At 57.9% G+C, this 10,288-nt stretch overlaps 2 protein-coding genes across 2 annotated transcripts in view; one reads left to right on the forward strand and one right to left on the reverse strand.

The window, feature by feature from the left end:
- Positions 1 to 7,640, forward strand: part of FAM129B (family with sequence similarity 129, member B) — a 101,630-nt gene extending 93,990 nt beyond the window's left edge. Inside the window, exons 9-14 of the mRNA XM_011988355.1 lie at positions 2,698 to 2,885; positions 3,840 to 3,995; positions 4,440 to 4,556; positions 4,792 to 4,899; positions 5,012 to 5,123; positions 5,550 to 7,640. Coding sequence (XP_011843745.1) covers positions 2,698 to 2,885; positions 3,840 to 3,995; positions 4,440 to 4,556; positions 4,792 to 4,899; positions 5,012 to 5,123; positions 5,550 to 6,136 — 1,268 coding nt within the window. The 3' untranslated portion in view covers positions 6,137 to 7,640. The remainder of the gene's footprint in view (positions 1 to 2,697; positions 2,886 to 3,839; positions 3,996 to 4,439; positions 4,557 to 4,791; positions 4,900 to 5,011; positions 5,124 to 5,549) is intronic.
- A 1,858-nt stretch (positions 7,641 to 9,498) lies between these two features.
- Positions 9,499 to 10,288, reverse strand: part of LRSAM1 (leucine rich repeat and sterile alpha motif containing 1) — a 71,720-nt gene continuing 70,930 nt past the window's right edge. The window contains exon 25 of the mRNA XM_011988714.1: positions 9,499 to 10,215. Coding sequence (XP_011844104.1) covers positions 10,090 to 10,215 — 126 coding nt within the window. The 3' untranslated portion in view covers positions 9,499 to 10,089. The remainder of the gene's footprint in view (positions 10,216 to 10,288) is intronic.

The following is a 10,288-nucleotide window of genomic DNA, read 5'->3' on the forward strand; positions in this document are numbered from 1 at the left end:
AAAAAAAAAAAAAAAAAAAAGTAAAATGAACATTGGTTTGGTCTGGAAAGGTGGGACAACTTGAAGGAAAAGCAGGACAATTCGATGCAGGCATGGGCTTCCAGGTCATAGGAAGAAAAGAGACAAATAGTTGCATTCTTTTGAGTTGATGATTAGCCTCTCCAAAGGAGGGAAGCAGATACGCATTTATCTCAGTGAGCGGAGGGGTGACTTTGAATAGAACGGGAGGCGGGTTTGCTCTAAGCAATTCCCAGCTTGACTTCGTAATTCTGGAGGCCTAAGATATTTTCCTTTCACACCACCAACAGCTTGTGGTGTGGTTCCCTTTTCTCCACATCCTCATCAGCATTTGTTATTGCTTGTCTTTTGGATAAAGCCATTTTAACTGGGGTGATGTGGCATCTCATTGAAGTTTTGATTTGCATTTCTCTGATCAGTGATGTCAAGTACCTTTTCATACGCCTGTTTTGTGTTGAGCACCTTTTCATACGCTTGTTTTGTGTTGAGCACCTTTTCATATGCCTGTTTGCCATTTATATGTCTTCTTTGGGGAAATGTGTATTCAAAGCTTTTGCCCATTTTAATTGGATTACTAGGATTTTTTTCCTGTAGACTTGTTTGAGCTCCTTATGCATTCTGATGATTAATCTCTTGTCAGATGGCAGTTTTCTTAGTTTGTTGCCATAATGGTTTCAGAAAGATCAGGGTCCAATCTCAGAACACCTTGTCATTTTTCCGCATGGATTCCCATCTTTATCCACTATTTCTCTGGAATCATTCAGCTTGCTAATATTACCCCCAGTGGTTTTCTTCAAAAATAATACTGGCTCACACCTGTAATCCGAGCACTTTGGGAGGCCAAGGCAGGTGGATCATGAAGTCAGGAGATCAGACCATTCTGGCTAACAACAGTGAAACCCCGTCTCTACTAAAAATACAAAAAATTAGCCGGGTGTGGTGGTGGGCGCCTGTAATCCCAGCTACTCGGGAGGCTGAGGCAGGAGAATGGCATGAACCTGGGAGGTGGAGCTTGCAGTGAGCCGAGATTGCGCCACCGTATTCCAGCCTGGGCGACAGAGCAAGACTCTGTCTCAAAAAAAAAAAAAAAAAAAAAAAAATTATATTGGCCAGGTGCAGGGGCTCATGCCTGTAATCCCAGCACTTGGGAGGCCAAGGCAGGAGGATCGCTTGAGCCCAGGGAGTTTGAGACCAGCCTGGATAACACAGTGAGACCCTGCCTCTTAAAATACTACTACTGCTACTACTCTACTACTACTACTAGTAGTACTAAAAGTACTGATGGGGGCCGAGTGCAGTGGCTCATGCCTGTAATCCTAGCACTTTGGGAGGCTAAGGTGGGCGGGTCACCCGAGGTTGGGAGTTTGAGACCAGCCTGGCCAATATGGTAAAACCCTGTCTCTACTAAAAATACAAAAGAAATTCGCTGGGCATGGTGGGGTGCACCTGTAGTCCCAGCTACTTGGGAGGCTGAGGCATAAGAATCACTTGAACCTGGGAGGCAATGGTTGCAGTGAGCTGAGATCGCGCCATTGCACTCCACACTGGGCGACAGCATGAGACTCTGTCTCAAAAATTAATAATAGTAATAGTATTGATGGGAAGAGAGAGTTGGGAGAGGGCTGAAAAATTACTTTTTGGGCACTGTGCTCACTGCTTGGGTGATGAGATCAATCCTGCCCAAAACCTCAGCGTCATACAACATACCCATGGAACAAACCTGCAATGTACCCCTTGCATCTAAAATAAAAGTTGAAATAAAAGTGATAATACTATTAGGAGGCTGAAGTGGGAGGATTGCTTGAGCCCAGGAGTTTGAGGCTGCAGTGAACTTTGATTATTCCACTGCACTCTATCCTGGGCAACAGAGTAAGACCCTGTCTCAAATAAAATAATAACAGACTGGGCATGGTGGCTCACGCCTGTAATCCCAGCACTTTGGGAGGCTGAGGCAGGTGGATCACGAGGTGAGGAGTTCGAGACCAGCCTGACCAACGTGGTGAAACCCCATCTCTACTAAAAATAAAAAAATTAGCTGGGTGTGGTGGCACGCACCTGTAGTCCCAGCTACTCAGGAGGCTGAGGCAGGAGAGTTGCTTGAACCTGGGAGGTGGAGGTTGCAGTGAGCTGAGACTGCGCCACTGCACTCCAGCCTGGGAGACAGAGCAAGACTCCATCTCAAAAAAAAAAAAAAAAAAATTAATAATAGTAATAGTATTGATGGGAAGAGAGAGTTGGGAGAGGGCTGAAAAATTACTTTTTGGGCACTGTGCTCACTGCTTGGGTGATGAGATCAATCCTGCCCAAAACCTCAGCGTCATACAACATACCCATGGAACAAACCTGCAATGTACCCCTTGCATCTAAAATAAAAGTTGAAATAAAAGTGATAATACTATTAGGAGGCTGAAGTGGGAGGATTGCTTGAGCCCAGGAGTTTGAGGCTGCAGTGAACTTTGATTATTCCACTGCACTCTATCCCTGTCTCTTATACACATCTAGATGTGTATAAGAGACAGACTCCAGCCTGGGAGACAGAGCAAGACTCCATCTCAAAATAATAATAATAATAATAATAATAATAATAATAGTAATACAGTAGCCTCCAGCACCTGGGCTCTGGGATCACTGAGGTGCTCCTTGGGGAGCCCCTGCTGACCCGGCTCCCTCGGGGCACAGCCTTCATCCTCCCCAAGGCAGAGGTGTGCGTGCGAAATCACGTCCAGCCCTACATCCCGTCCATCCTGGAGGCCCTGATGGTGCCCACCAGCCAGGGCTTCACCGAGGTGCGGGACGTCTTCTTCAAGGAGGTCACGGACATGAACCTGAACGTCATCAACGAGGGCGGCATTGACAAGCTGGGCGAGGTGAGGCCGGCACCGGCCCTGGGAGGGGGTCTCCTGAGAGTAGGTCTGGTCTGTCCCAGAGGACCCTGGCTGTGTGACTCGGGGCAGCCGTTCCCCTCCAAAGCCGTCCCTGTAGACGGGGAGGGGCTGCTGGGGACTAGGGACCAAGGCCGTGCGTGAGGCCAGAGCTGTTGGAGTCCTCATGGGGCCTGCAGTTAGAGGAAAGAGGGAACATTAGCTCCTGGCCATCAGCCTTTAGAAACCAAGAGTGGTGCTAAAATAGAAAAGAATTTAACAGAGAAGAGAGGGAAGGAGGGAAACAAGGAGGGAAAGAGAGAAGGGGAGAGGGATGGACGGGCTTCGGGTGAACGACGAGATCAATAAGGCAGAATTCACAAGTCACACGCCGTCCACATGGAGACAGCCTTTGCTCTTACTTCAGTTATCTGGCTGTCGGGGTGGATGTCCTTCCACAGTCTCCATCTTGGGGTGGCTGCCTGGAGCCCACATAGTTGTCAGATCGAATTTATCCTGTATGTTAGTTTCCTCCTTTACACTCTGAAATGGGGAGTCCACAGACCATAATAATCCCAGAATCTGAGACCTGGAGAGGACGTTGGAGAACATGAAAGCTCTCTCCCAACTTTGAAGCTGAGGAAACTGAGGCTCAGAGAGGGTAAATGACTTGCCCAAGGTCACCCAGCCCCTCAGAAGGGATGAGAGCCTTCTCCCAGCACCTAGGCTGCCTCTCCACAGTGCTGTGCCGCTGGACCGTGCCCTCCATGCCTTCAGAGCCTCATGCTTCTGTCCTGGGCGCTATTGGGTTTACCTTTGTGGCCACCACCAGGTGGCCATCCCTGGTAGCAGGCGCCAGCCCCAGGGTCTGGACTTTGAGGACCCAGGCAAAGTGTGTGGTCGGGGGGCTGCCTGGCCACAGAGTGGCCCCGCTCAGCCCCCGTGGCCCGCCCCCTGCAGTACATGGAGAAGCTGTCCCGGCTGGCGTACCACCCCCTGAAGATGCAGAGCTGCTATGAGAAGATGGAGTCGCTGCGGCTGGACGGGCTGCAGCAGCGATTTGATGTGTCCAGCACGTCCGTGTTCAAGCAGCGAGCCCAGATCCACATGCGGGAGGTAGACCCGAGGCTACGACCCCCACTCCACACCCTGCCCACCGCCTTCCACAGGCCCCCTCGCCCAGGAGGGGTCCCCTCTGCTCTGTCCCCTGTCACGCCGTAGCCACGCTTGCCTGGCACACTCTTTCCTCCTCTGCTTGGAACATCTGTGCCTCCGCCCACCTGGCTAATTCTGACTCACTTCCCAGGTCTCAGCTTAGAGACCCCTTCCTCCAGGGAGCTCTCCTTGCTCCCCCAGGCCCCTTCCCATGTTTCCTGTTGCCTTGAGGCAGGGACTGGCCTGAGTGTGCAGCGCTGTGAGTGGGAGAATGAGTGAGTGGGCACAGACTGCCCGCTATGCCTCCCTGGCAGGCCTCGGGGTGGGGGGCTGGCTGAGGATGAGGACTCAGGAAGGGGCTGTGGTCACCCTGGGGGCTTCACGTGTCCGCGGTGTGCCCCGCAGCAAATGGACAATGCTGTGTATACGTTCGAGACCCTCCTGCACCAGGAGCTGGGGAAGGGGCCCACCAAGGAGGAGCTGTGCAAGTCCATCCAGCGGGTCCTGGAGCGGGTGCTGAAGGTGAGCGGCCCCACGACCTGCCCCGGACCGTCCTAGGTGAGGCCGAGCCCCAAGCCCCAAGCCCCAAGCCCCATCCCCGGCCGCCACCAGGATTGCTGTCCCTGCAAGGAGGCGCCATGGTCCTCTTGTGCGGAGGAGGACTCGGAGGCTTGGGTCAGACCACTGGCCTCGTCCTACCCTCAGGGCCAGTGGAGCCCACTGACCTGCAGGCCCCTGACCCCCTCGTTCCCTGCAGAAATACGACTACGACAGCAGCTCTGTGCGGAAGAGGTTCTTCCGGGAGGCGCTGCTGCAGGTCAGCATCCCTTTCCTGCTCAAGAAGCTGGCCCCTACCTGCAAGTCGGTGAGCGGTCCCCACCTGCTCCAGCCGTTTGGGCCCTAAGTCGGGGGTGGAGCCCACAGACCTCCTCTACCCTTGGCCCTGACCTCTCATCTCTGCCACCCCACCTGGGCAGGAGCTGCCCCGGTTCCAGGAGCTGATCTTCGAGGACTTTGCCAAGTTCATCCTGGTGGAAAACACGTACGAGGAGGTGGTGCTGCAGACCGTCATGAAGGACATCCTGCAGGGTGGGTGCCGTCCCGGGGTGAGGACTGTTGCCAGGAGGATGCTGGGGGCGCAGCTGAGAGGTGGTGGCAGCTGAGGGGGTCAGCTAAGGCACAAAGAAAAGGCCAGACTTGCACGTAGGGGCTGGGTGAAGCCCACCGTTGGCTGTGTGGCCCCAGGAGCGGACAGCCTTGCATCTCTGTGCTTTAGTTTCTTCCCGTGTCCTTGGCTTTGCTGGGAGGCTGGGATGAGTGATTAGATGGCATGTGGTCTGGGCCTGGAGTTAGCATCACAGCCTTGCTGCTTTTAGCAATGAGGCCTGGAATAAGTCACATCCCAATCACAGACCCCCGTGGTGGGATGAGACGGGTCTCCTTTGAGCAGAGTCCAGCACGGGGGTGGCTGTGGGATCAGTGCTGTGTCCTGACCCTTCGCCTGTGGCCCTGCAGCTGTGAAGGAGGCCGCGGTGCAGAGGAAGCACAACCTATACCGGGACAGCATGGTCATGCACAACAGCGACCCCAACCTGCACCTGCTGGCCGAGGGCGCCCCCATCGACTGGGGCGAGGAGTACAGCAACAGCGGTGGGGGCGGCAGCCCCAGCCCCAGCACCCCGGAGGCAGCCACCCTCTCGGAAAAGCGACGGCGCGCCAAGCAGGTGGTCTCTGTGGTCCAGGATGAGGAGGCGGGGCTGCCCTTTGAGGCTAGCCCTGAGTCACCATCACCTGCGTCCCCGGACAGTGTCACTGAGATCCAAGGCCTGCTGGCCCAAGGTCTGCGGGCTGAGAGCCCCCCGCCAGCCAGCCCCCTACCCAACGGGGCACCCGCCGGGGAGACCCCCCAGCCCGAGGCCGCCCCCGAGGCCTCCTCGCCGCCTGCCTCACCCCTCCAGCATCTCCTGCCTGGAAAGGCTGTGGACCTTGGACCCCCCAAGCCCAGCGACCAGGAGACTGGAGAGCAGGTGTCCAGCCCCAGCAGCCACCCCGCCCTCCACACCACCACCGAGGACAGCGCAGGGGTGCAGACTGAGTTCTAGGCCAGTGGGTCCCTGGCTGCTGCACACGGCACGGGCCGCTCCTGTCTGGGCCCAGGCAGGCTCGGCTCTGAGGAGGGTACCCTGGTCTGTGTTGTGCCTTGTGGGTGGAGGCGGGGCAGGGCTGTGTGGCACCACCAGGGAGCGGGCCCACCTGAGTCACTTTATTGGGTTCAGTCAACACTTTCTTGCTCCCTGTTTTCTCTTCTGTGGGATGATCTCAGATGCAGGGGCTGGTTTTGGGGTTTTCCTGCTTGTGCCGAGGGCGGGACACTGTTGGGGGGCTGGAGAGCCCCTCCCTTCCTGTCCTTCTTCTGTGGCCTCCATCCCCTCATGGGTGCTGCCATCCTTCCTGGAGAGAGGCAGGTGAAAGCTGCTGTGAGGCCAGTGGGTTCCCGCCCACTCACCCAGGGGCTGGCTGGGCCAGGACAGGAGAGGGAGCGCAGTGGCCCCCGGCCCTGCTCCTTCGGCAGTTAGGGGTGGACCCAGCCTCGCTTTCCCCACTGCTCCGGAGAGATGGGGAAGGAGGCGGTCTTCAGGCTGGAGCCAGGCTGGGGGTGCTGCGGGGAGGGATGGGATTTAGGGGGTGCCTCCTGGGGTGGGTGGGCCTGGGGTGAAATGAGAAAGGCCCAGAACGTGCAGGTCTGCAGAGGGGAAGTGTCCTGAGTGAAGGAGGGGATCCCCATCCCGGGGGATGCTGGGAGGGAGTGAGTGAGTGAGATGGCTGAGTGAGGGTTATGGGGAGCCTGAGGTTTTAGGGTCCTGTGTATCCCCTTCTCCTGGCCTCAGCCTGCCTCCTCCCGCCCGCCTGGTCTCCCTCTGGTCCCCGTCCCTCTGGTGCTTAGAGCGGGAGCGAGGGGTGTAGTGGAGCTGGGTTCTGTCTTCTGTGGGCCACCCTGAGGTCCTCAGTGGTTGTCTGGGGAGCCGGACGGGGATCCTAAGGGGTACAGGGTTGGGGGGCCCTCCCTGAGGGTCTGGGGTCAGGCTAGGGTTTGACCTGTGCTGCCTCTCAGTCACCAAGTCACCTCCCCCTGAAAATCCAGTCCCCTCTTTGGATGTCCTTGTGAGTCACTCTGGGCCTGGCTGTCGTCCCTACTCAGCTTCTTGTTCCTGGGACAAGGGTCAAGCCAGGATGGGCCCAGGCCTGGCATTCCCCACCCCAGGACCCCCAGACCTCCCCCACGGCTGCTTTGCTGGGGGCAGGGCAGAAATGGACTCCTTCAGGGTCCCCGAGGTGGGGTCCCGTCCCAGCCCTGCATCCTCCGTGCCCTAGACCTGCTCCCCAGAGGAGGGGCCTTGACCCATAGGACGTGTGGTGGTGCCTGGCACTCAGGGACCCCCAGCCCCCCAGCCCTGGTCTCTGGCGCATCTCTTCCCTCTTGTACCGAAGATCTGCGCCCCTAGTGCCTTTTGAGGGGTTCCCGTCATCCCTCCCTGATATTGTATTGAAAATATTATGCACACTGTTCATGCTTCTACTAATCAATAAACGCTTTATTTAAAGCCAGTTGCCTTGAGTGGTGCTGTGGGGGTAGGAGACAGGGAGGCCTGGGCTGGGGACTGTGTCTAGGCCCCCATATGGCTCGGCTTTCTGGGCTTCTCACTTGACTGCGTGCCTCTATGTCCATGATCTGAGTTCTTATTCCATTTTACAGAGGAGGAAACAGGATCAGCGAGAAGGGACTTGTCCAAGGTGACCTGCTTTCTGGTGGCAGCTCAGGCAGCTTCCTCAGCCAGACCTGTGCCAGGTGCCCCTCGGGCAGCCTTGGGCGATGGTGAGGCCAAGAGGGACGGCAGCAGGCAGCAGCTTCAAGGCCATTCAGGGCCCTGGGGTGCCCACAGCAAGGTGGGCCCAGGCTTGGGCTGGATCCAAACAATGATGCCGGCTCCTTCAACGCTCCCAGTCACACCCTACTGTTTACCAAGCGCTCACTGTGGGCCAAGCGCTTTGTGTGCGGGAACAGGAGCCTCGAGAGAGCTCTAGAAAGTGGACACTGTCGTCACCACCATTTCACCAATGTGTAAACTGAGGCCTAGGAAGGTGGGGAACCTGGGCCGAGCTTATGTGGCACAGGAACACCCCTCAAGCCCCTGCAGCTGTTGGGGGTGGGTTGCCCCACCTGTGGGTAGGAACATGTCCTACTGGGTGGGGTGGCAGCCAGTCACCTTGGGGATGTTGGCTTCTCTGGTGCCAGCCTGTCCGTGGTGGCCTAGGGCTTGGGCCTGGGCCTCCCTTGGTCAACAAGGGCTGAGGTGCAAAACACAGGACTGCATGGCCCGAGACCAGGGATGCGGCTGTCCCTTGCTGTTGTCCGTGGCAGGTCACTGAGCCTCGAGCTCCTCCATGAGGCCTCCCTGGGCCCTAGTGAGTGTAAGGAGATCTGCAAAGCACTGCGCTCCAGGAGGTAGCCCCGCCTGTCTCAGTCTCTCCCCTCTTGGCCAAGTTGAGCCCAGGAGGGTGCTGGGAGGAGGGGGAACTGTGGGTGGGAAAAGGCCACCCAGCACCTGCCCAGGAAACGACTCAGACGACAAAGGGTGTCCGCCCGCCCCATTCAGTGCACAGGACTGATGATCTCAGTGAGAGGGAAGCAGGCCCAGGCGTAGGGATTTTTCTGCCACCCCAGGACCTGAACTCTCCTGCCTGCTCCTGCGGGCACTGTACTTGGAGCAAGCACTCAGCGCCCCCTGGAGGCCACCAGCCGGTCAGGGCCGCATCACGTCCTGTGTTGAATGCACAGGGCAGCTGAGGGCAACTGGGGCCCAATCACTGGCTAGGACCACTGAGTAAGCTGGAGGCAGAGCCCAGGTGCTCCGAGCAGGCCTGCCACGAGCCCAAGGAAGAGGCTGCACCTGGCTCAACACCATCTGCCAGAAAACGTGTAATCAACGTGCACCCCTGCAGCGAGTGCACGTGTATATGGCTCCTAGAATTTGCAGTGACCAAACCTGCACAACTGCACGGGTTTGAGGGTGAGGATGCTTCTGGGCCTCAAACCCCGCATCACCATGTCCCAGTTGCAAGGCCCTGGGCATTTACCCCTAATTAGCCTCAGCTGCCTCACTGGGATAATGAACGGAACACACAGGGCTTCTCTGCTCGTGGAGGCACAGGCCGCAGCCATCACGGGCCCTGGCTGCCTTTGGGCCCCGGTCTCTCCACCTGTGAAGGGGGCGCTGGGATAACGCGACATTCAAGATGGCCCTACCTGACCTCTCCTTTGGACTGAGGTGGACTGAGGTGCGGCGCGCTCCTGCCTCCTTCCCCGAGAAGGGCTGCCCTCTGCCCTAGCCCCATCCCCAGACCTCGTCCCCTCCCCTCCCTGGGCTCCCATGAGGACCCAGCGATGACTCAGGCCAGAAGCACGCTGAAGACAGGTTTATTGACACTCCTGCTTCAGACTGAGCTACATGGGGTAAGGAGGGACAGATGTGGAGAGGGCCCCAGGGTGCTGGGGAGCAGCAGAGAGGGAGGCCCAGGGGTGCTGGTGCCACTGTGAGTACAGGCCTGCACCGCACGCCTTCCCAGGTCGGCCTCCGCTCACCTAGCCAGGCCCTCCTGCTCCCTTCCCACATGCAGAGTGGGACAGGACTGTGCATGGTCCCCAGACGAGGACTAAGCTCCTGCAGGGGCGGTGACCTTCAGTCAGTCAAGACAGCTGGGAGACAGCGGATCCGTGATTAGGCTGGGGCGCTGGCTCCCAGGCTCGGGAGGTGGTGCAGCGGCCTCTCCAGCCCCAGCCCCCGGGACCATTTAGACCACTGGTGTCATGGATTCGGAGCGCCTCTGCCAGGCCTAGACATGCTTGGAGCTCAGGGTGGGGGCTCCTGGGCGGTGGGGAAGGGGCCTAGAGCAGGGGGGGCCTCATACGTGTCTGGCTGGCACAAGGCTGAGCAGGAGCCCGGGCTCACAATGGCCGAGGCAGGGCCAGGACCAGGCCCAGGTGGGTGGGCAGGACTCAGCTGCTGTGGTAGATCCGGAGGCGCTGGACGATGTCCTGGCGGCACAGCGGGCAGGTGCGCAGTGGCTGGCAGCACTGCTGGCAGCAGCAGACGTGGCCACAGTTGAGGAAGATCATCTGGGCCTGGGGAGGGAGAGCGGGAGTATGTGGCAGGCCCTGCTGGGTTCCAGGAGTCCCAGGCCCTTTTTTTTTTTTT

The sequence above is a fragment of the Mandrillus leucophaeus genome, unplaced genomic scaffold (genome assembly GCF_000951045.1).
Source record: "Mandrillus leucophaeus isolate KB7577 unplaced genomic scaffold, Mleu.le_1.0 Scaffold109, whole genome shotgun sequence".
Taxonomy (NCBI): Eukaryota; Metazoa; Chordata; class Mammalia; order Primates; family Cercopithecidae; genus Mandrillus; species Mandrillus leucophaeus.